Raw genomic sequence first — 21,635 nt, 5'->3', positions numbered from 1 at the left:
CCTATGAATTAATTTTATGCTACAATATGACATCTTTCCTCTGCAAGCATCCAAACTTTAGAAAGAATATAAGAAACCTCCTTTAATTCAACTCACCGTAACTTTATGGACACATCATGCTGTTTTGCTTGGTTAAAAATATAGAAACCATTTATTACTGTCTTCTTCCTACATATCTCCCCTCTTCCCATTTCCTCTCTAAGCCTGTACACCTTGCATTTTCTTGATTCCCAGTTCCAGTACTAACCATGCCTAATGATGCTTAGTTGTTTTTTTTTAATCATAGCCATGTTGGCTATGAGGAACAAGATGGCTTAACCACTTTTTAAAATCTTTTATTATTCATAACTATATATTTTTTGTCTCAGATTTTCAATGTGGAATCAAAAGGAATCCTGGCTAGTTATACTTCTTTCAAATCTTTCAGCAACTTAAATATCCTGTCTTTTATGACACACAATTAATGCATGATTAATATTCTCCAGTTAACTGAAATACGTTCTAAGTTAGGTAAGCAAATTTTAGGAATATGAATAAAACCTTTGCTTCAATCCAGAGAACAGGTATCCCTAATTCATTCATTCATTCTCTCTCTCTCTCTCTCTCTCTCTCTCTCTCTCTCTCTCTCTCTCTCTCTCTCTCTCTCTCTCTCTCTCTCTCTCTCTCCCACACACACAATATTTCTTCTTATAAAAGTATATATCAGTGGTGGCAAACCTATAGCACGTGTGCCAGAGGCGGCACTCAGAGCCCTCTCTGTGGGCACACGTGCCGTCGCCCCAGTCCTAGGCCTTCAGCTGGATTTTATAAAACCTTTTCACTTTAGGCCTCTGCCGCCGTGTGCAAAAAAAAAAAAAAATCAGTCAATTTCAACTTCTCACATAAAAAAAGATCTTGCAAAGTTGGAATTGAACTTTTTAGTCCCACCCAGTCTGCCGTTACCACCGCAGCCACGCCCACCCAATGGACCACACCCACCCGGCACTCGACAATGCGTAAGTGGGTTTTGGGTTGCAGTTTGGGCACTCAGTCTCTAAAAGGTTCGCCATGACTGGTATATATTTTCTTCCTATAAAAATATATGCTGTTATAAACTGTATTCTGCAAGGAGGCTAGGTTAGATCCATCAATGATTCTGGAATTCCTTGGATGATTAGAAAACTTATTTCCAATGATTTTAGATTGAAATATGGTCTCTACTAACTCTAGTTAAGCCAAGACATCTTCTGAAATTCTAATATGCAGTCTTGTTGGATCACCTTCCCCACCTTTATTGTTTAGTTATAAATATAGAATAAACTTAAGAGGCATAGCATTTATTACTTGAAAGAGGTAGATCAATTTTAAACAAGAGATAGAACTGATGCCCTTCATAATATATTAGAACTTCCATACACCCTTATACTATTGTTGGTGCCTGGGAATTCTGCAATTTTTATTCAGCAAATCCAGAAGACATTAGGTTCCCTCCCCACCTCTTCCATTGTTGGTCCTGTTGGGTTCCTAAGCTGTTAAATCAATTTTTGTCTGTCTTTCAAAAAGATCTCATGACTGGTCAAAAGCACAGCTATCTTCTGCTGTATTGCTCTTCTTAGCCTTCTCAGGCTTCTTCCAGCTACTATTAGAGACAAGTCATAAAATAAACCTCTACTCTGAATGGATCTGAAGGGTGGGGCTGTCAAATGGCTCAGAGTTCTTGAACTCAGAATAGTCAGTTATGCAGTCTTTCTTGTCTGATACAGAACTCCACACCCAGGTTTACAGCTTCCAACATTTACAGGTGCATTGATTGCACTGCAAGATTCTCATCCAAGCCAAGTTTTAATGCTTTTATTTCATTATGGTGAACACAGAATCTCTTGACCAAGTTTGCTTACATATTCCTGCACATTTATACAGTTAAAAGTTTACTTTTTACAAATCAGACTACAAAATATTCAACAAACTGTGACAAAATAAAGTGTAATAGCAATGTAAATTCATCTAGAGTCTAGTTAGTCTCTCAGTTGAAGTTTGCAGCTGTTCTACTTAATAAATGTACCACTGGATAATATTGGAAAAGGAAGCATTGCGTTGCTAGAGCCCAAACAGGAAGCCTGTTTTGATATCATATAAGACAGACAAAGATAGATGTGGAGATACTCTTATCTCACCGAACCTTTGAATCAAACATGAAACTATAAAAACTAATTTCAGCCTCTAGTTGGTTCAATTATGGCAACACCCCACCCCGCCCCACCCCACAATAACCAGGGAGCAGCAGGGCTCCAGCATAAACACTTGGCCTCGGTCTATTTGTAGAAGTTCACAAACATAAAACTTGCTTCACTTAAAAATAAACAAATTTTCAGGAATTATCAGAACTACTGTTGACCAGAGCATTCCTGATACCTGTTGATATCTGTTTATCTACTCTTAGCCACTTATTGAGAGGAAGATACCTTTCTTCGATTCTTGTTAATCTTCAGGGATTTGAAGGCTAAATTATCAGAAAATGTGATCCTAACTGTTGTATTTAAAATAAGACACAGGCAGTCCTTGTTTAGCAACACAATTGGGACTGGTAACTCAGTTGTTAAAATGAAGCAGTTGCTAAGTAAAACCCCAACTATGCTTATGATCTTACTTATCATTCCTTTGCTTTACAGACCTGTGGAGTTTGTAAATGTGAGGAATGATCGTCACAAGTTACTTTTTCATCACATCTGTAAATGCAAAAGTTCACTCTCTGAGGCAATTGTGAAATGAGGACTACCTGTACCTAATTTAACATTTACTGCTTATTGAAACCTATTAGCACAACTTTCCAGAAACTGTTTTCTCCACACTGATAAGAGTACAAATAGGAGTTCACTCTCTGAGGCAATTGTGAAATGAGGACTACCTGTACCTAATTTAACATTTACTGCTTATTGAAACCTATTAGCACAACTTTCCAGAAACTGTTTTCTCCACACTGATAAGAGTACAAATAGGACAAATACTTTTGGTTGGAGGACATCAATATTTTCTGCCAGAATAGTTATTGTGATTTTCATTTTTCAGAATCTAAAACACAAACATTATTTTAAAACTTTGATTTACTTCGTGTGACCAAACTGTTATAGTTTGCTTCTAAAATTACAAAACACATTAATAAGGCTGTACCATGTATAATACACTATGTAAAAACACAGCAAGAAATATTGCGGCAGGTGATACAACAGAAAAAACCCCTTCAGATTCTGGATGAGAACTATGATCTAAATGCTCCTTAATTTGCAATGCAACAACCGGGTTTACACAAAGTACTGGCTAGAATAGTTTGATTCGGCATTTCATATGAACTAGCCCAGCACATGATGCCATAATAGAGTTCATATATTTGGGCATAGCAGACATGCACACATATTTGTATGTATGTATGTATGTATGTAAAATTTATATGGCTACCCACCTTACAAATAAAGCTGAGGTGGCTAATAAGAATTAAAATCCTAACACCAGCCAATTAACACAAAGTGGCTCCCTAAAATACAATTCACTAGCAGTTGGTATGTGAATACAGCAGTCAAATGCTTAAGCCTAGGTTTAAATAATCATACGTTCTTGTTGTCTTATTGAATTAAAGGGTTAATTTTTCCAGAAAACTGACGAAGATGCATACTTCACATACTTTCCATATTTTTTAAACTGAGAAGCATTAGTTAATATTTATGTCAACACATGTGGCTCACATATGTGATAAAGCCTGTTAGAGCAAGCCCACCAAGAGCCAGCATGTAATAGAACTGAAGATGTACATTAAGACCTGGAATGTCTCCACTGACATTCTTGGCTTGTGGCCTGAAGCCATATTTGCTGTTTCCATGACAAAGATCCTAGTCCCTGTACAACAGTAGGTCTATCTAGCCTGACAGAGTGAACTGCTCTCTAACAAGGTCAAACCAGAGTATAATGAAGCCCATTACAGAGCTTGCACTACTTCTGTAGTAATACAGATATTTATGTGATGAGGGAGTTGGGCATAAATTTCATGCCAAGTCATATATTTTCCTTGGGTAAAGCTGATATAAGGCACAACTTTATAATAATATTGTCAACTTTACAACGAACCTGGCTGCAGCCATTTATTTTATTTTTTTGTTCTAGGTTGCCACAAGAAGGGGAGAGGGGCAAGATGGTATTTCTGGTAGTCTAAACATGAACAACTCTTGTGGGAACCAAGGTCATTTCCATGCCGGAGGGAAGGCAGAGAATTGTTGAGTCAGAAAGCCCACCAAGATGTTCTATTGGATAGCATGGGTGGGAATTGTTACATTGTATTAGATTCTTGTAGGGAAAGTTTAGATCAGGTTTCACTTTTGAACCTGTCAATATTATGTATCCAATAAACATGTTCTTTGAGGAATTTTCTTGCCTGGGAGTTCTGATTTATCTGGTCTCATTGATCAGGAACCTTGACAAATATACTTTATCCAAGTCTTAGGTGAGAATCCTAGGACCAGAAAGTTTTAGTCCAACCTCCTGCCCAAGGTGGGAGGCAAGCTGGTCCACTGATTATTCAATCAGGAAATTTCTCCTTAGTTCCAGGTTGGATCTTGCTCTGAGGAACTTCCACCCATTGCTACTTGTCCTGCTTTCAGATGCTTTGGAGAACAAATTCTGCCCCTCTTCCCTGTGACAATCCTTCCAAGTATTGGCTACTGTGTCATCCCTAAACCTTCTCTTCATTAGGCTAAACATACATAGTTTCCTTAGTTGGTTATTGTATGGTTTAGCCTTCAAATCTTTTATATTTGCTGCTCTTCTTCTGCAATCCAAGTTGTTTATTATTTTACTTGTTGGATTTTTAATTCTTAAAATTCTTAAAATTGATATTTCTTGAATTATCAATACTGTAGCAACAATAGCACTTGAGAAATACTTTAAATAAAACAAGTTTTTCAACAGCTAAAAACAGCTTTAATCAATTACAAAAAAACTGAGGCATCTCAAATATTTCAAGTATTTTAGACTTCAGGCAGCCTTCAACATAACCAGTATGCCATAATTTTCAAAATTATTTTTCTGCACAACTCAGATTTTAATCACATCATCCTTTCCTTCCCGCTTACCTATTTGAATATAATTCTGATAAATTTAATTGACTGGAAATCTTGCTGACTAGAAGATTCACATTTCATAGATAGCAACATATTAAGACTACAATGTCTCAGCAGCTAAGAGATGGGATGCATTCTCAGAACACCTATTTCTCATTAATTTGCTGATAGGTGTTTATTCATCATATCATCTCTGTAATTAATGGTAATAAATCTAGGACCAAAATATCCAGACTGAATAGTCATGTTTTGTATTATTCAAAGATGTTTGACTAGTTTTTAATTAAGTACCAGCCTTTCAACAAAGACTTCTCAATATGCACTGAGGAAACCTGAAAGCTTCAAAAAATTATTTCCCACAAGCAGAACTGATCTAATACTGTTTAGAATATCAAACTGAGTTACCTTGTTTGCACAATTCTGTCAAATATTGCTTTTCCATATCACCAAATATCTCTGAAGCATTCTCAAGTTCACACAATTTTGGCATGTTCCTCTACAATTTCACTATTACTCTCCATACACAGCAAAGAATGTAATATTTTCTTTTGAAATTTTACAGTCTAGAAGTTTGGATGAGAGGGGAAGTTGCTTTCTGTGTGGTATTAACCCATCTTTCCAAGATGGCTCCAAGGAACCTGTTCCCCTGGAATATGGCAACCCCCTCCCAAAAAAGCATCACACAATACCAATGTGATAAGCACAATGGAAATCTCATTTCATTAACATTCAGAGACCTAAGTCTTAAAACAGCCTAGTTCTGTGAGGATGGTTTACAACATGCAGTTGTTGAAACAATGAGGGGATTAAAAACACTTACCTTTGTACCAACTGTTATATCTTGGACAATGCTGTAAAAAGAAAGATTACATAGTTAGCCAATTTACATCAAAAATATGTGAAATAAAACAGTGAAATGAAGGTTAAAATGTGAAATTCCTAGCAGACAATGCATGCTTACAATAGTGCTAGACACAAAAAAGTAATCAGAAATTTAATTCATAGGAAGATACACATCTCCCAGTAGGTCTACTACAAATACCACAAAAACTGCTCTTACTAAGAATGTGATACAATATTCAGACTATATTCAAGCCAAATATACAATATTGCACATATATTTCAATGCATAAAAGCCACATGACATTTATCTCCACATGCTTAAAACAAGTTAGAGGACAAACCGAATGAAACAAATTCCATTAAGCTTGAGAAAAAAATACTCCACCCAACTCTATATAGTAGGCTTTTGATTATGGTAATGCCTCCCACATCAAATTAAGTTTTATGGTAGTACAAGGTTAATTGTTCCTGCAGACATATAACTACATCTAAAACCTGATTTTCAAGACTAAATAACAAGGTTACACCCTTTGTTTTAAATCTTATGCATCAAGTAAGGTTTTTTTTTTTTTTAATCCCTGGATTTAATGAACTCATCAGCCGTCATTGCGAAGCCTACAACAGTTTCAACAGATGCTATGTTCTCTTGGCAGCTAGGGCAGCCCTAAGGGAATTGACACTGTCCCTGCATGCACATATTACACACCCCTTTCCCAGCATCAGCACTGCATATAAGAATTTCTGTGAATGAAGCTAAAGTAGTAGTCACAAGGACAAAGAAATACATTGGGGGGAACAAAGGCTGCATAAATGGCTTTACGTTTTTCAAGAAATTCTTTCTTATACTTTCAGAGATAATAATATTGGCTGGCCTGACAGATTAGCTAAAATAAATAATATGCAGTATTACATGTTGGACAACCATTTGTCTAACATGGTATAGGGCTCCTGCTTGAGCAGATAGAATATCTCCAAGGTCCCTTCCAACTTTGTAATAATGGCAGTTAATACCACGTAATAATTCCAAAATGGAAACTCACATGTGACATTATTATACAAATGCCATTATACAAGATGACATCACAGTGTATCATTTGCCTCTTGAGGTCCACGCAAACATTGTAACACCTCCTAAGTTAAATTTCTAAACTTTTTATTACTCAAGATCATCTTTAAACAGCTTAGATAAAAAACAAAGCTACCTCTAATCTCCACACCCAGATAACAATCCCACCCATTAAAGCCTGCAGGGAAATTCTTCATTCTCATGCAAAATGTAACAGGAAGCATTTTATTCTTCTAGGTTTACAGAAGGAAGAAATGATGAAGTTCCCACCAAGAACATCTACAATTAACTGAAAAGTGAAAACATTTCTTGGCTTAAAAAAAAGCTTTCTAAGGGAAGCATAAAGCAAGAATTACAGTACACTAGCCTGCTAAAAAAATTTTTTTAAGGAAAGTGGAAATTGCCAAACTTGATTCCAAAACTGGATTGAGAAAAGTTAAAGGGAGGGAGGGATTTTTTTTCTGTAACTATGCTTTGCAAATGAAGAAACAATGTATAGTACTTGCTGTTCAATTATTTACAAATAATAGATATAATTTTGCCCATCATTCAGAGAGTTTTGACAACTTTTGTCCAGCTTATCTGGTATACCAGTCATCAAACAAAAAAGTTCTATTTAAAAACTTGACCAGGTTCACAATGAACAGATAAAAATAACAAATGCCTGATATATGAAAAATGGGATGGATATAGAGCAGTTTCTGCAACTAGTCAAGGTAACATTAAAATGACAAAACATGGTATAATATCAAAAGTTCCCTTTTTTATAACTGCATCTCAATATATTATACAAGTTGGTAAGTGGATTTTTGCACTATCTGTATTGTATCACTTACCCTCTCTTCTGAAGGTTGATGACACAAGGATGAGAATGTATTTCTAAGATATAGATATGACCACATCCACAAAAAGGAAGATAAAAGGCTACAACTTCAAGTGTAAAATAAATGTAATGTAATAAGGGGAAATATTACTATTCCATGAAATAGCTTTTAAAAATATTAACAGCAAAGAAGATCACAATTTTTAAATATATTTCAAGTCTAGATTCTGAATTCAATTACCAGTACAAAGGTTCGGAGTAAATAAAGAAAAGAAGCAAAACCGGAGTATTTGCAAGAATAGTTTTGATGGATTAGGCCAAGGTCAATCTTAGTCCTCCTTTTATTTTACAATGTAGTCAAAGAGATGTTTACATTAGGAGATGAAGATATATTTCCCTCCAGTTGCTGCTTCCCTGAAATTGAATTTAGAGGTATGTTGCATCTAAGAGGTAAGAATATCAATGGACTACTATGTTTACTCAAGAGCCCTTTATGAAGAACTTCATCAAAGACTTTCTGAAAACCCAAGTACAGCATATTGAAAAGTGTTGCTGATACATTCAAATAATGGAACAGTTTATCCTTATGGAATCCATGAGGATTTTCTTTTAAAAATGTTTCTTCACCATGTGTTTAGTTATTTTTTTTCATTACTAACATGTTTGCTTAGAACTACCCAACTTATAGTTTTCCAGGTGTCCTACAGATCTCTTTAAATATTCTGCTATGGGGTCAGAAATTTCAGTTGGGTTTTTTAAATATCCAATATTAGTTGATCCTATTTGCTTTTGGTATTCTGCAGCTACTACCTGGTAGATAATGATTCATTTAGCTATTTATACATGAGCTGATCTTAACAGTACAAACTGATCTTTAACTTGTTTCCTTCTTATTTACAAAAGTTTCATTTTTTAAAATGAACCGTAAACTTGAAGGCTACACTACAGAACTGTCTTGTCATGTTACAGTCATTAATTGCTCTTAAGCCTTTTGGTTTAATGAGCAAAATTAAATTCTTTGAATCAAGATATGATAGGGAACTGCACTGAAGGGAGAAGGATACATACTAGGTTTCACTCTGATTAGAAAATACTTGAAACAAGATAAATGACGGGATCTAGGACTCAAATGTAAATCAAATATTTTTAAAAGATGGGTGTCATGGAATAAAAACCAATTAGATAAAAGAACCTATTCTGAATACAGATCATCACATCATCAGGAATTGCATCTCTGAACATTCAGAGGTAATTAGAAAGGAAGGCTTATTAAATTTCTCTTTATCTCCCCCATATCATTTATCTTCCCTCCACAATTCTTACTCTTTAGGCTAAACGCCTCTGATCTCCCATCTGTGTCAAGCCATCACACCATCTTTAAAAAAATTCTAACTCACACACCATTTTATCTCTTAGATGCCTCCAACTTTTTGGTCACCGTTCAGTACATAAACCGCGTATAGGACTATACCTTTATTTTCTTTAATGCACGTGTTTTAAGTCTCCTCACTCGGGAATTATTTTGTCTTTAAGTCGAAGAGAAGCAAGAGTGGGATTAGGGCGGAGGCAGAAAAGAAAGCCCTTTAGGCTAATTAATATCCGGGCTACGGAAGGCGGCCAAATGTGGGACGGGGGCGTGGCCAGAAAAGCGAGCACGAGGCAGCCGAACCCAGCAGGAACTACCTTGAGAGCTAATTAAAAAAAATGGAGAAGCGAGGAAAGGAGCGAGGACGCACGGGCGCGTTCATATCCGGAATGTTGAGCAAGTCGCGCATTTGGGACTTTTGAGTAAAAGCGCAGGAGGGGAGCAGATGGAGCAAAGGCCGCGACAGTTACTCTAATCCGGCACACCCCAGGTCGACAACTATACGAGCTTCCCCCACCGAGCATATTCCTGAATTAGAGCGACGGGGGTGAGGTGGGGGGGGGGAACCAGGTTGGGGAAAACCATGAACCATGTGCCGGAAATGATAAGCAGAAAGGGCTGCAGACAGAACTCGAGGCGCAGAATATCAGCAACGGGCAGCCGGATTTAGGTCGCGCGCGCGCGCGTGGAGGATAATTTTAGAGCACATCCAGGGAGGGGCCGGGAGCGTGCGCGCGCCGCACGAGAGCGAGGAAGGGAGGGGGAGCGATGGCGGCGCCGGCGCAGAACTTTTAAAAAGGGCAAATTCCGGTACAGGAAAAAAAAGGGGGGGAGGGGGCTGTCCTGGGACGGCGGTACGTGTATTCCCCGGTCTTCTCAATTCTGTTTCCAGAACTCGGCCAAAGTTTTTGCCATGGTGCGAGTGGCCCAGTTTCTGTCTCCATTGCACACCCACAGCCGCGTCCGGCGAGTTCTCTCACGCTGGACGGAGAGCGGCCGCTCCCTCGCCTCAGTTACGCGACCCGGCCAGGTAAGCTCTCCCGAAACAATATCACCTCGCAAGTTACGCCGTCCCCCCGTCCGCCATGCCACGCTCTCGTTATCGCTTACCCGTCCATGGCACACGAAGGCAACCCGAAGGGAAGCGGAGTGCAGGCGCTGGAGTAGCAGGAGCGGATCCAACGGCTACGTGTTATATAGACTCACAAAATGGCGGCGCTGAAAGGCTCCGCCCTCGACTCCTTCCCGACGCTAAAAACTCATTGGCTGCTTGGGCTGTTGCTTTTGACCGGGCAGGCAACGGAATTTCGCCGTTTCGATCCAGCGCAAGCCGACGGGGATTTCTCATTGGTGGAAACTAAGCGACGGGGGCGAAGTTGGGTTCCGGCTCGCGGCTGGATTGCCCGCCGTGGGATTCGCGAGGCCTTCTTGAGCGCTGGCGGTGAAGACGAGGGGGGGGGGCGGCCATCTTAAAAGAGGTGGAGGGTTGAGTTTTTTGCTTTTTTTTTTTTTCTTCGCTGTTTGAACGCGGTCTGTCCCGGCCGCCATTGTGGCTACGGGCAAATGAATCCAAAGGGCGACTTGCACATGGTGGCGTCGAAGGCCAGGCGTTGAAGCCGTGGCGGCTCTTTTGAAAGATGGCAGAACCATAGTCCGCCGGGCAATCTACTGAAAGACTTTTAAAAAGTTGTCCGGGCAAGTTGAGGACAATAGAAAGACGGTGATTGTAGCGCAGTTTGCTAGACTCGTTGATTGTTCTTTGAGGTCGTTTTTCTGCCCATTCTTTGATAAGAATTTATATCGTATCTACACTAATATTTTATATTTGAAACCACATGTCCTCCCTTTATATTCTTTCTTGGAAAATTCAAAGCGGTTTTGCCCGAAGTGATTTAAAAATCTGACTTTTTGTAAGACTCTTTGTGATATGTAATCACTCTTGGTAGTTTAAAAAAAAGTTATATATACGTTTAAACCCCGCTGTAACCCAGACCACAATTTCTACCAACCCCTAACTATGGGCCCTTCTCTACCGCTGCCCATTCGTGGCTTACTTATGACGAATACACAAAAGAATATATTGGCATGTATTTTAGTAGTGTGAGAACTAAGTCTTCATCCTGGTTCATCGAAGCCGGGAATAAATAGGCAACATGGAGACTGCTTTGGGAAGAAGGTTACAGTTTATTGAAGAAGCAGAAAGATGGTCCTTGCAAGAAGGAGCAGAGGAGAAGAAAAAAGAGAGAGCACGTGGGCAGTAGGTTTTTTATACCCTCTCTAGCCTTGTTTGGAATAGTTTCCTGTTCCTGTGGCATGAACCTTGAGGCTGTTTCTGAGTGTTTGTCTAGGCCTTGATATCTGTGGTTTAATCCTATTATCATATCCTGCTTCCCAGGTGATGGGGCTAATGACTACTAGAGTTTGGGTGGGGTATGCAGATCTTCTCTTTTGTCGTCTTGATTGCTCTGGCTTCAATTATCTGATGGTTTTACATCTGCATTCGTATGGGGCTAGCTCTTGCTTGGGGCAGAGAGATAGATTAGGGGCCAGGTTTGGTTTTAAAAAAGTCCTTTTGAGGAAAAATATATTTTTCTGCCTTTTTAATATTTCCTTTTCTGGGCTAACTTCCCTCAGTAGGCTTCATGGCCTGGATGAACAGACCGTCTTGGTAATGGTTCCGACTTGATGGAATACCTTATCCCAGAAATATGGGTGGCTGTATCTCCTTGTTTATTAGAAAGTCGGTTCAATCGATGCTATTCCAGTGAGCCTTTGGACTTTAGTTTTGTTGAAGTTAGCTGTTAGATAATACTTTAGCTGTTTTGTTTTGTTGTATTTTGCTCTACCCTATTTTGCGCTTATAAGTCTTGGAGTTGGATAGCCTTAACAAATACAGTCATCATTATCATCTTAGAAAAATACTTGTGGATTTGGATTGTGAACATGCAGTAAATGCTGTGACAAGATTTACATATTATGCTAAGTCACCTAAAATGGGTCCCCAACTACTAGGCCATGGCCCATTTGGAACAGCCCACGCGCCTGCCACTCACACAGAACCATTCCCTCTCTTCCCCCCCAGCCCACCAAGCCAGAAAACACATTGATCGACCTAAAAAACCACAGAGATTGTGCTGACTAAAAGTAGAGATCATTGCTTGTGATGGAATGTGCACCTGGAGAAGCAATGGAGGGAAGTCTTGACAGCACAGAGCTTTCTTGGGCAATTTGGGAAGCCCAAATTAAGAAATGGTGCAGTCCCAGGGGAGGGGGAGGGCATGAGATTTGAGGTTGTTACATCTCAGGATAAAGTCAGGTAAGAAAGTTATAGCTTAAGTTTGGTAAGATTCTGTCCAGCAAGTGTAAGCAGTTGGACTCAGATAGGTTTCACTGTGTCATCTTTGACCCTGGGCAGGCAGTCCTGTACTCCTATATCCTAACAATGGCACTTTAAACACATTTCTACAGTGGAGCCAATTAACTTGTTTTTTAGTTGCTTCTCCAGAGCAAATGCTGAGGTGAGGATATTGAAGTGTTGCTGTTGTACAGGGTGTTTTGAGCCCATGGGAACCAACTGCCATGTCCTGCTCCAGAGAAGGATTGACTCCTGCTGCCCCTATCAACGATTTTTCCCCTTATTCATCACCATAAAAGGAAATAAAAGAATAAGTACAGGTAGTCCTTGACTTACAACAGTTCATTTAGTGACCGTTCAAATTTACAAGAGCAATGAAAAAAAATGACTTATGGCCGGTTTCACCCTTACGACCATTGCAGCATCCCCATGGTCACATAATCAAAATTCAGACACTTGGCAACTGATTCATATTTATGACAGTTGCAGTGTTATCCCTTTTGCAATTGTGGCAAGAAAGGTCCTAAAATGGGACAAAATTCATTCAACAAATGTTTCACTTAGCAACATAAATTTTGGGCTCAATTGTGGTCGTAACTCAAGGACTACCTGAGTTAGGATTACCTGTGCCAGGATGAACAAGATGCTAGGTTTCTGGTAATTTCTGTGCTCCACTTATTGACCAGATGGATGAAGGAAACATTAGAAGACAGTATTAGAAATGGGCTACCAAATTTAAGCTGCAAAAATCCAGATGACCAGTAGGTGACAACAAAAATAGATAAAATGTTATTCTGCCATCATGCTTAGCTGAAATATTGCAGATCAGTTGGTTAGAGTGGTTCAAAGAGCTTGGAGGTTGAAACAGGACACATTACATACTGTAATATGTTTTATTTCTGGCATAGTTCAATATGTGACTCCAGTCATTATATGTAGAAACCAGGATTTATGCCTTTATGTGATATGTGAACCTAGCCATAATGAAAAATCATGGGTTAGGTGATATGTGAACTTAGCCTCTCAATAGGGAATATTCATTGATTATGTGCTATCAAGTCAGTGTTGACTTTTAACATCTTCATAGAATAGATTTTTCTCTTTCCTCCTGCACTACAGTACAGAATAAAGCTCCCTTACAGACATGAAGGACCTAGCTTCATTTCCCATGCAAAACATTCTCATTGTGATCTCTCTTGCATGATGCTTAACCAAGCCTTGCTGCTCTTCCTCTGACAATGTTAAAAATACCTTCACTGATATGATGGGTGTAGTGTAAAATCTTGTGAACTTAATTAAATTAAAGAGGTAAACTAAATTTCTATTGATTCTCAGGATATGGAACACGTATTTTAAAATGAAATTATTTGTATTCCAAATATAGGGGGAAAATACAGAATTTAAGACATTGTAGGGTGCTGTCATTGTTCCCCATTCCTATTTCAGGTCATGCCTAGCACTTAGTTGGCATACAGCAATTTCTATGAGGAACTAAGTAGTTTGTGAAAAAAAAATTTACTCTAGTCATTTCACTACTAGTTGACATACAAAGTATTCATAGCATCATCCAGTCATTAATAACGTGATACAAAACTGGTTATCATTAGTATAATTTTGGCACAACAATGTTTAGATAACTTTAGAAGGTACAACCAATTTTTAGTAGAGAAATGAACTTATGGTGACTTCTTGGAAGTACAGTAAAAAGCATTAAGATGTTAAATTTTAGAATTTATGTTTTCCTATTTATTCCTAGGCTTTGTTTTGCTTATTCATAATCAACTACAATAACATAATGTTTCACGAGGAACCATAGCTTTTCCAATTTCCCTCATTATTATTTCCTCTTCCTCCTCCTCCTCTTCAATAGCCTCTGAAGAACATAGAAATGCTTTTTAAAAAATTTTTCTCTAGAATGATTTACAACTCATAAAAAATGGATTCATGAATCATGCTGAGTGATTATCTGGTTTGTTTAATATTTATATAGATGTTAATAAACTTAGCCATGTAGCACCAAAGTTAAAATGGAGGACCAAAGTATCAAACGGAAGGAAGGAAGGAAGGAAGGAAGGAAGGAAGGAAGGAAGGAAGGAAGGAAGGTTCACACAGGCCTTGCATTTGCACCTACATTGTAGCAATTGTTCAGCAGCAAAACTTAAAAAGAGCATGGTTCTTTGGAATGCATGATTTGGAATCATGCATGCCCAGTTTGGCCATTTCCCTCACTGTTTCAGTAGAACAAGATAATGGCACAGTCAAGCTTTGTGTTGAGGACTTTTTTGTTTCTTTGTCCAGGGAGAATTTATTCAAAAACAAGAAAGACAGTTTCCAGTGAACTGAAAGAATGGCAGATTCTCTTCACCATTGCTCTAAGACAGTAAATTAATCGGGTAAGAATTTTCACGAAAATGGTGTGATCAGGTCAAAACCACTAAGGGCCAGCCAGCATAATACCTTAGCCAACAGAGCAGAAATAAAAGAATCAACCCCTTACCTAGGACCTTCCTATCTCACCAGTAGTTTAAATGCCTCATTCTAAGTGTTCTTCAGAACAGGGTCTTGGGACAGCTCTCTGGATTAGGTGCCTTCTGGGTCTGCTTTCTTCAAGATATCAGAATAGTTGAACAGCCGTTTTTATGGCACTTTGGGACAAGTGATCATCAGATCAAGGCGCTTTGGTGGTCACCCAGTCTGGAGAAGCCCTAGCATTAAATAAAATGGGCTAACATCAATAGGAATTCTTACCAGGTTCATTTGTTGTCATTGAGCCCTACCATATAAGTTAAACTTTCCCATGGAATGCATGAATAAAGTTGTATATAGTATTTATATGTTGTATATAGTATGTTTAGGTGTGTGTCATGTATGTGTTCACTTTGAGAGCGGGCAACTAAATTTCATTTTTGATGTGTGTAGTCGTGCCCACAGTAAAAAATGACAATAAAGGTTATCTTAACATAGCTTATCTTATCTTAGCGTAGCTTATCTTATGCTCAGGAAAATGTAAATAAAATAATAGCTCGGTATTGTTTAAAATTAACCTTAAATAGGGAAAAAAATACAAGAGAATGAAGCCTATAATTCAGTTTTCTGCCCCTTCATTGCAACTCAGTTGTCCTATCTCCAGTTTGCCAGATGTCAATAAATTGTGTGTACGAGCAAAATAACACACACTATTATATTACTTCACAATATTGAGTTTCATTGAGGAGCGATTTCATTTCACTATCAGTCCAACTCCCACCACTTAGGATAAAATTAAATAGCTTTTCCTCCTTAACTAGTAAATCTTTGATCAGGATCCTCTATATACCTAAAGCAGTATTTCTCAGCCTCAGCAATTTTAAGACATGTGGACTTCAACTTCCAGAATTTCCTAGTCCACAGGTGTCAAACTCGCTGCATCACGTGACATGTTGCGATGTATCACGACTTTTTTTGCATTGCTGGACCTGGGGTGGGCGCAGCCTCTGCATGATGCAACCGGCCTGTGGGCCGGCAATTTGACACCCCTGTTCTAGTCCATGCCTAGGCTAGAGAATTCTGGGAGTTGAGGTCCACACATCTTAAGTTGTTTAGTTGAGAAACACTGATCTAAAGCACTAAATTTATACAAGAAATCTAGATTCTGCTGCTAAAGTGAATTGTGTAAAACTATATTTTGTTGAAAATGGAAGAACAATTCTAGGAAATCTGTGAATAGGGCATGAAATGAACAATTGTTCCTTTGGTCCTTCTGCTTCCCATTGCTTAGTATTCAGACAGATTTTTATAAAATATGGAGATTCTGTTTAACAAATAGAGACTGAAAACTCTTGCCTATTCCATTAATTTATCCGGTCTTAAGCTGTTAAAGGTGCTAAGCAATGCATACAACAACATATTGTGTCAGTAAGTTCCATAAGCAGCAAACTGCTCATTAATTTTACTTTGTGAGCCTACAATCTAGAAAGAAACATTTAATTATTTTTATTTCAGTTTAATGGACTTACAAGCTGTTCCATTTGCAAAGGTTTCTGTGGCATATATAGGTTAAAATATAATAACATCAAAATATGTTAGCAACAATTTATAACATACACTACTGGGAACATAATCAATTTAGCAGACAAATTCTACCCTCCAAGGGAAAAACATCACAACATTCTCTCCCAAGGCCTGCTGGAAAACCACATTTTAATTCCTTTCCTGAAAGTCAACAGTAGGAATTTTCGGGGAAATGCTGTTCCACAAGGGGAGTCAACAACTGAGGTCACTGTGATCCTTGAAGATGGCCTTCCCTGAGTGAAGGAATATGGAGGCAGATGTATGCATGTATGTATATATTTAATTAATTAAATTTATTGTGGCTGGCTATTCTAGTAGACACTGGGCAGCTAACAAAATCTAAATACACAAAATAGTTAAAAAGATAGAAAACATAAAATAGAACATGACATCCCGGACTAAAAACAACGATAACAATAAAAACATAACAGAATCCCCATAACATATAATATATTAACCCCAGGCCTGGGAGCAAAGCTAGGTCTTAAGGGCACCATCTGTATTTCTGGGGATGTTGTCCCACATGGCAGCAGCAGCAACAGAAAAGGAATGCTTCCTGAGTCCCACAAGATGGCATCCTTTAATTGAGCAGATCTGGAGCATAGCCATTCTGTCTGACATGAACCAAGTAGGAAGAATCAATGTGAGAACAGTGGTCCCTGAGTTAACTAGGTCCTATGCCATAAAGAGTTTTATATAACAATCAGCACCTGGAAGCCACATAGCAACCTCACCTTGAGAAATCGGTTTAGCAAGAAATGACTTATTGCATGCACTGCTGGATTTTGAACCAGCTATAGCTTCTGGATGATCTTCATGTAAAACATATTGCAGTCAATAATCCAGGAAGATCTAATTAGGCAGGTAGTATTGAGAACAGGCAGTCACACAAGTTGTGAGCTATGAAGGACATTACAGGTGACAATCAGTCCACTGAATTTCAACCAAAAGGAAATCGATAACCAATGTTGCTCTTGAAGTAGTGTTGTATGAAAAAATAGAGATGAATAGAAAATGGATATAAAAATATTTCAAGAAAGGTTGCTAGATTGCACAGTGGAGAAAGGCATCTTTGTCCTAGTTCACAGATCATGATAAACTGGAAAGAAAATTTTTCATCAGGGTCCAGTCCAAGCCGGGAATAAATAAAATGGAGACTGCTTTAGAAAGAAGGTTATAGTAATAGTTTATTGAAGAGCAGAGCCAGACAGAAATGTGGCTCTGGGAAAGCTAACCATTTGTAGCTGGGAGTGGTGGGTTTTTATACCTTCTTGGGCTTTTGTGTTTGGAGTTCCTGTTCCTGTGGCATGAACTTTGACCTGAGGTTCAGTGTGTCCTTTTGGTATTTTGAGGGTGGTGGGTTAATTCTATTATGTCCTAAAGGTCATGTCTTTAGAGTTTGGATGGGGTTTAGAGTTAGATTTTAGGGGCCTTTGTCTTTCTAATCTCATCAGCTCCTAGCTTCCTGGCTCCAACCTTGCTGAATAGGATTATCAAATCTGCAATTCTACGGACCTGGCCTCTACCTAGTTTCTGCTTGGCTATTAAGAAAAACTGGGCTTGCTTTTCTACCTTTAAGATCCTTTGGGGAAATATAATATTATGCCTTTTTAATATCCCCACCAAACTATTTTCTTCTCTCGGAGGGTGGATGGGTGCTAACTTCCAACAAAACTATAATTTTATTTGCTTGGCCTTATGTGTTATGTGAATTCTGCAGTTGCAAATTGTAAACAAAGGGAAATTACTTTAATCAGTAATTGCCAACCAATTCAGATAATCATAGCTAAAATTAATGAGATCTATGAATACAGTTACTGGCTCAATGATTTCCTAGCCCTTCTTATCTATCTTTTCTTATTATGTGTATGGTTATTTAAAATGAAACTGTAATCAAATAGATAGATATAAATAGATATAAATCATTATAATTTTTTTTCTCTGACCTTCCTAACCTCCCTGGCCTTTCTTTTGTAAATGGGCAGATTTATTCCATCACTCTTTCCATGCATTTTCAATACTTTTCTTGCTTTCTGTACTCCTCTAGAATCTTCTGATTACTCATTTCCTTGTGTTAACCATAAGAAACATCAGCCATTTCCTGCCTACCACGCTAAGGAATTTTGTTGAAACCACAAAGCCTGGATATCCGAAAGGCATGTCCATCTGTGTATATATTTAATGTCCAATTTGGTCAGCTTCCCTCATACAGAACTGAATTTTAGATGTAAAATTTCAGCGACTGCCTCCTTACAAATATATGGAACAATCTTTGCAAAAGAGGCATTTCACCCTCACCAATGGTTAATTCTCCAATTACAAGTAGATGAGCCGTGATCTTAAGCATACTTACATTAAAAGCTTCATTTGGGTTAAGGTTATTGTGTATTATTGTGTGAGCCCAGCTAAATGTGATTAAATTTTCATGTAATTACTCTTTAGTCATTACATCCACATTGCAACTCTCCCACTTTCCCACAAAATAAATATGAAGGGCAGCTTGTCCTTCTCCAGTGTAAATAGAAAAGTCCCCTCAACCAAAAATCGCTGTTCTGCCTTTTTTCTTAAAATATTTCAAGTTTTCTGAATTCTTGCTGCTTTACTATTGAGATCTGTTGGAGAAGAGAGAAATGACAAGCTGGGTAATGGTATTCAGAAGAGGCTTGGGTATTGCAGCTTTTTAGTCTATGAGATCTACTGCTAAATAATTCAATTTCTGAATTATTTATTCATGCAGGAGAGCTCAAATGTCCTCCTTTTCTTTCATCCCGTCTGCATGTCATGGAAAGTTCCTGACAATATATTGTAAATGGGCCAGAAGCTGCTAAGAACAGAGTAAAAACCACCCCTTTTATTCTGACTCATTTTTCAAGTGAATGTCATTTTATTTGCAAATGTAGAATGTATAAAAAGTTAAAACTATCAAAACAGTTTGTCACTGCATTGGTTACCAGTGTGCTATAGTAATTTCTAAATGGATTACATTGATACATTAAAATGAGATTAAATGAAGGATAAGGAAATAATACCAGGATTGCATTTATCGCTATCAGTGAGAGCGCTAAGAAACTTGAAAAATCTATATGTTGTGTTCCATTTCTGATTAAACTTTTACTGTTTTCTGTGAAAACTGTCATTTAATTAGCCAGCATTTCAACATTACCGTATACCATTAGAGGTTTGCCAGGATCTATGAAGATTCTCAGTCATCCAGGTCATGGTTGTCCTCAAAGGTGCTTTTTCAGGAGGCAACTGGACTTTTTTGTTTTTCTTTGAAGATGTTTCGCTTCTCACCCAGTTTTGCCAGGGAGAGGCAACTGGAAATCTAATAACTTTCGAGAGATTTCTGAATGTTTTGAATTTTTTTTCTTCCAATTTCAGTTGAGATGCATACAACAAGCTTTTTTTTTTTTTTTCAATTTTGCCTATGACATCTTGCAAAGGTTTATCTCTACCACACAGGTCATTAGTTTTTACTTTTTGAACATCTTAACATATGTTAACGCTTTCATTGCTTTATATTTTTATTTTAAATTACATGGCATTTGACCTGCGATCTTTGTGGCTTTTAATGCTGTATTTCTTTTGCAGATACATACCTTGACAGCCAATGCATAAATGTTTTGAATAAATCCAATAAAACCTATTCCAACAACATAAATAAAACTCAAAGAAGAATTGATTTCCAATTTCTTGTGAGAGAAGAGTGAAGATTATCTGTTTGCTTTCCTCTGCTATACAGCTGTTTTAGAATTGATCAATTAAAAACATAGACATAGGAGCAGGCTAGATTCTTTATGACGGAGAAGTCAGACGATGTTATTAATCATGTCATCCCTTATTTATGAAGCATTCAAAACACCTTTCTTCAAAATATTAAGATACTGCACATTATTCCTTTATATCATTTATATAGAGAGAGGGATCACCTGGCTTTGTTCTATTACAACAAGGCCATATTCACAGCATTCCTTTGTCTTAACCCAAACAACAGCTGTCTGTCGGATAAGTTAGGCTGTGAGACATTATTAAATTTTGTGGACTTAATTCCTATAGGTATCACCATGTTTTACTAACTACATCCTACAAAATGGTGGACTTGCCTTGAGAGCCGCCTTAGGATTTATGGATACATTATGTATTCATCAGCTTACATGCCTGGGACATCCTTCTTCCCATGGGAAAAGGGGCTGGTGATATATATGTCATAATAGTTTAACAAAGCATTTGCTAAATCGGGAATCTAGAGCTATGATTCTCCAGGGTGTGTGGCCAAATAAACAAAGATGGGTGGAATTCATATCTTCAGGCAGCTGCCCAAACGCCAGCATTCATGCAGAGGCTTCCATTGTCCCCAGCAGTCCTTTTCACCCTGTTGCTCTGATTCAGTCAAAGTTGGGCAGTCACTGAGAAGCTGTCTTTTAAAAAAAAAGAAAAACCACAGAATGAATTTTGCATAGCACTGATGCCAACGGGCAGGAGCTCTTTTGTTTTATTTATTTCCCAGTTCTGCTTAACAGTGTTGCAGCACCCTTGTGGCAAAGCAGTTTAGCAGTTTGATTGCAATATTGTTGCTGTTAAGAAAACCCATAGAGCTAGAGGAGAGGCTACTATGGGCATGGGATGTATACATGCGTGTATTTTTGATGATTTCAGAAGTAGTTCACCATTGTCCCCTTTATTTTATTTTTATTTATTTATATCCCGCCTTTATTATTTTTACAAACATGGCAGCAAACGTATCCAACACTCCTTCCTCCTCCTATTTTCCCAACAACAACCACCTTGTGAAGTGAATTGGGCTGAAAGAAAGTGACTGGCCCAAAGTCACCCAGTTGGCTTATGTGACTAAAACAGATTAAAACTCATGGCCTCCCAGTTACTAGATTAGTGCCTTAACCACTAGACAAACTAGCTTTCAGTGTGTGTGTGTGTGTGTGTGTTTACCTGTGCGTACGTGCATATGCACATACAATATACATACGGTATATTTTCACTCTGAGGAAGGGCTGTGTGATTAGTAGGGTTGATACCAAGTAGGCGGCAGA

General features: G+C 38.1%; 1 protein-coding gene across 2 annotated transcripts in view; it reads right to left on the bottom strand.

The window, feature by feature from the left end:
- The window catches only part of PTBP1 (polypyrimidine tract binding protein 1), a 42,491-nt gene extending 31,932 nt beyond the window's left edge, over window positions 1-10,559 (bottom strand). The window contains exons 1-2 of one of the 2 annotated variants that reach the window (XM_039334724.1): window positions 10,293-10,559; window positions 5,905-5,935 (exon numbers count right to left, since the gene is read on the bottom strand). In XM_039334724.1, coding sequence (XP_039190658.1) covers window positions 5,905-5,935; window positions 10,293-10,300 — 39 coding nt within the window. In that variant the 5' untranslated portion in view covers window positions 10,301-10,559. The remainder of the gene's footprint in view (window positions 1-5,904; window positions 5,936-10,292) is intronic. The other variant, XM_039334725.1, reaches the window with a different exon arrangement.
- Window positions 10,560-21,635: the final 11,076 nt, after the last annotated feature.

The sequence above is a fragment of the Crotalus tigris genome, unplaced genomic scaffold, assembly GCF_016545835.1.
Source record: "Crotalus tigris isolate CLP2741 ecotype Arizona unplaced genomic scaffold, ASM1654583v1 scf7180000017633.3093840, whole genome shotgun sequence".
Taxonomy (NCBI): Eukaryota; Metazoa; Chordata; class Lepidosauria; order Squamata; family Viperidae; genus Crotalus; species Crotalus tigris.
Note: the sequence above shows the minus strand (reverse complement) of the source record. Positions and strands in the feature narration are given on the sequence as shown.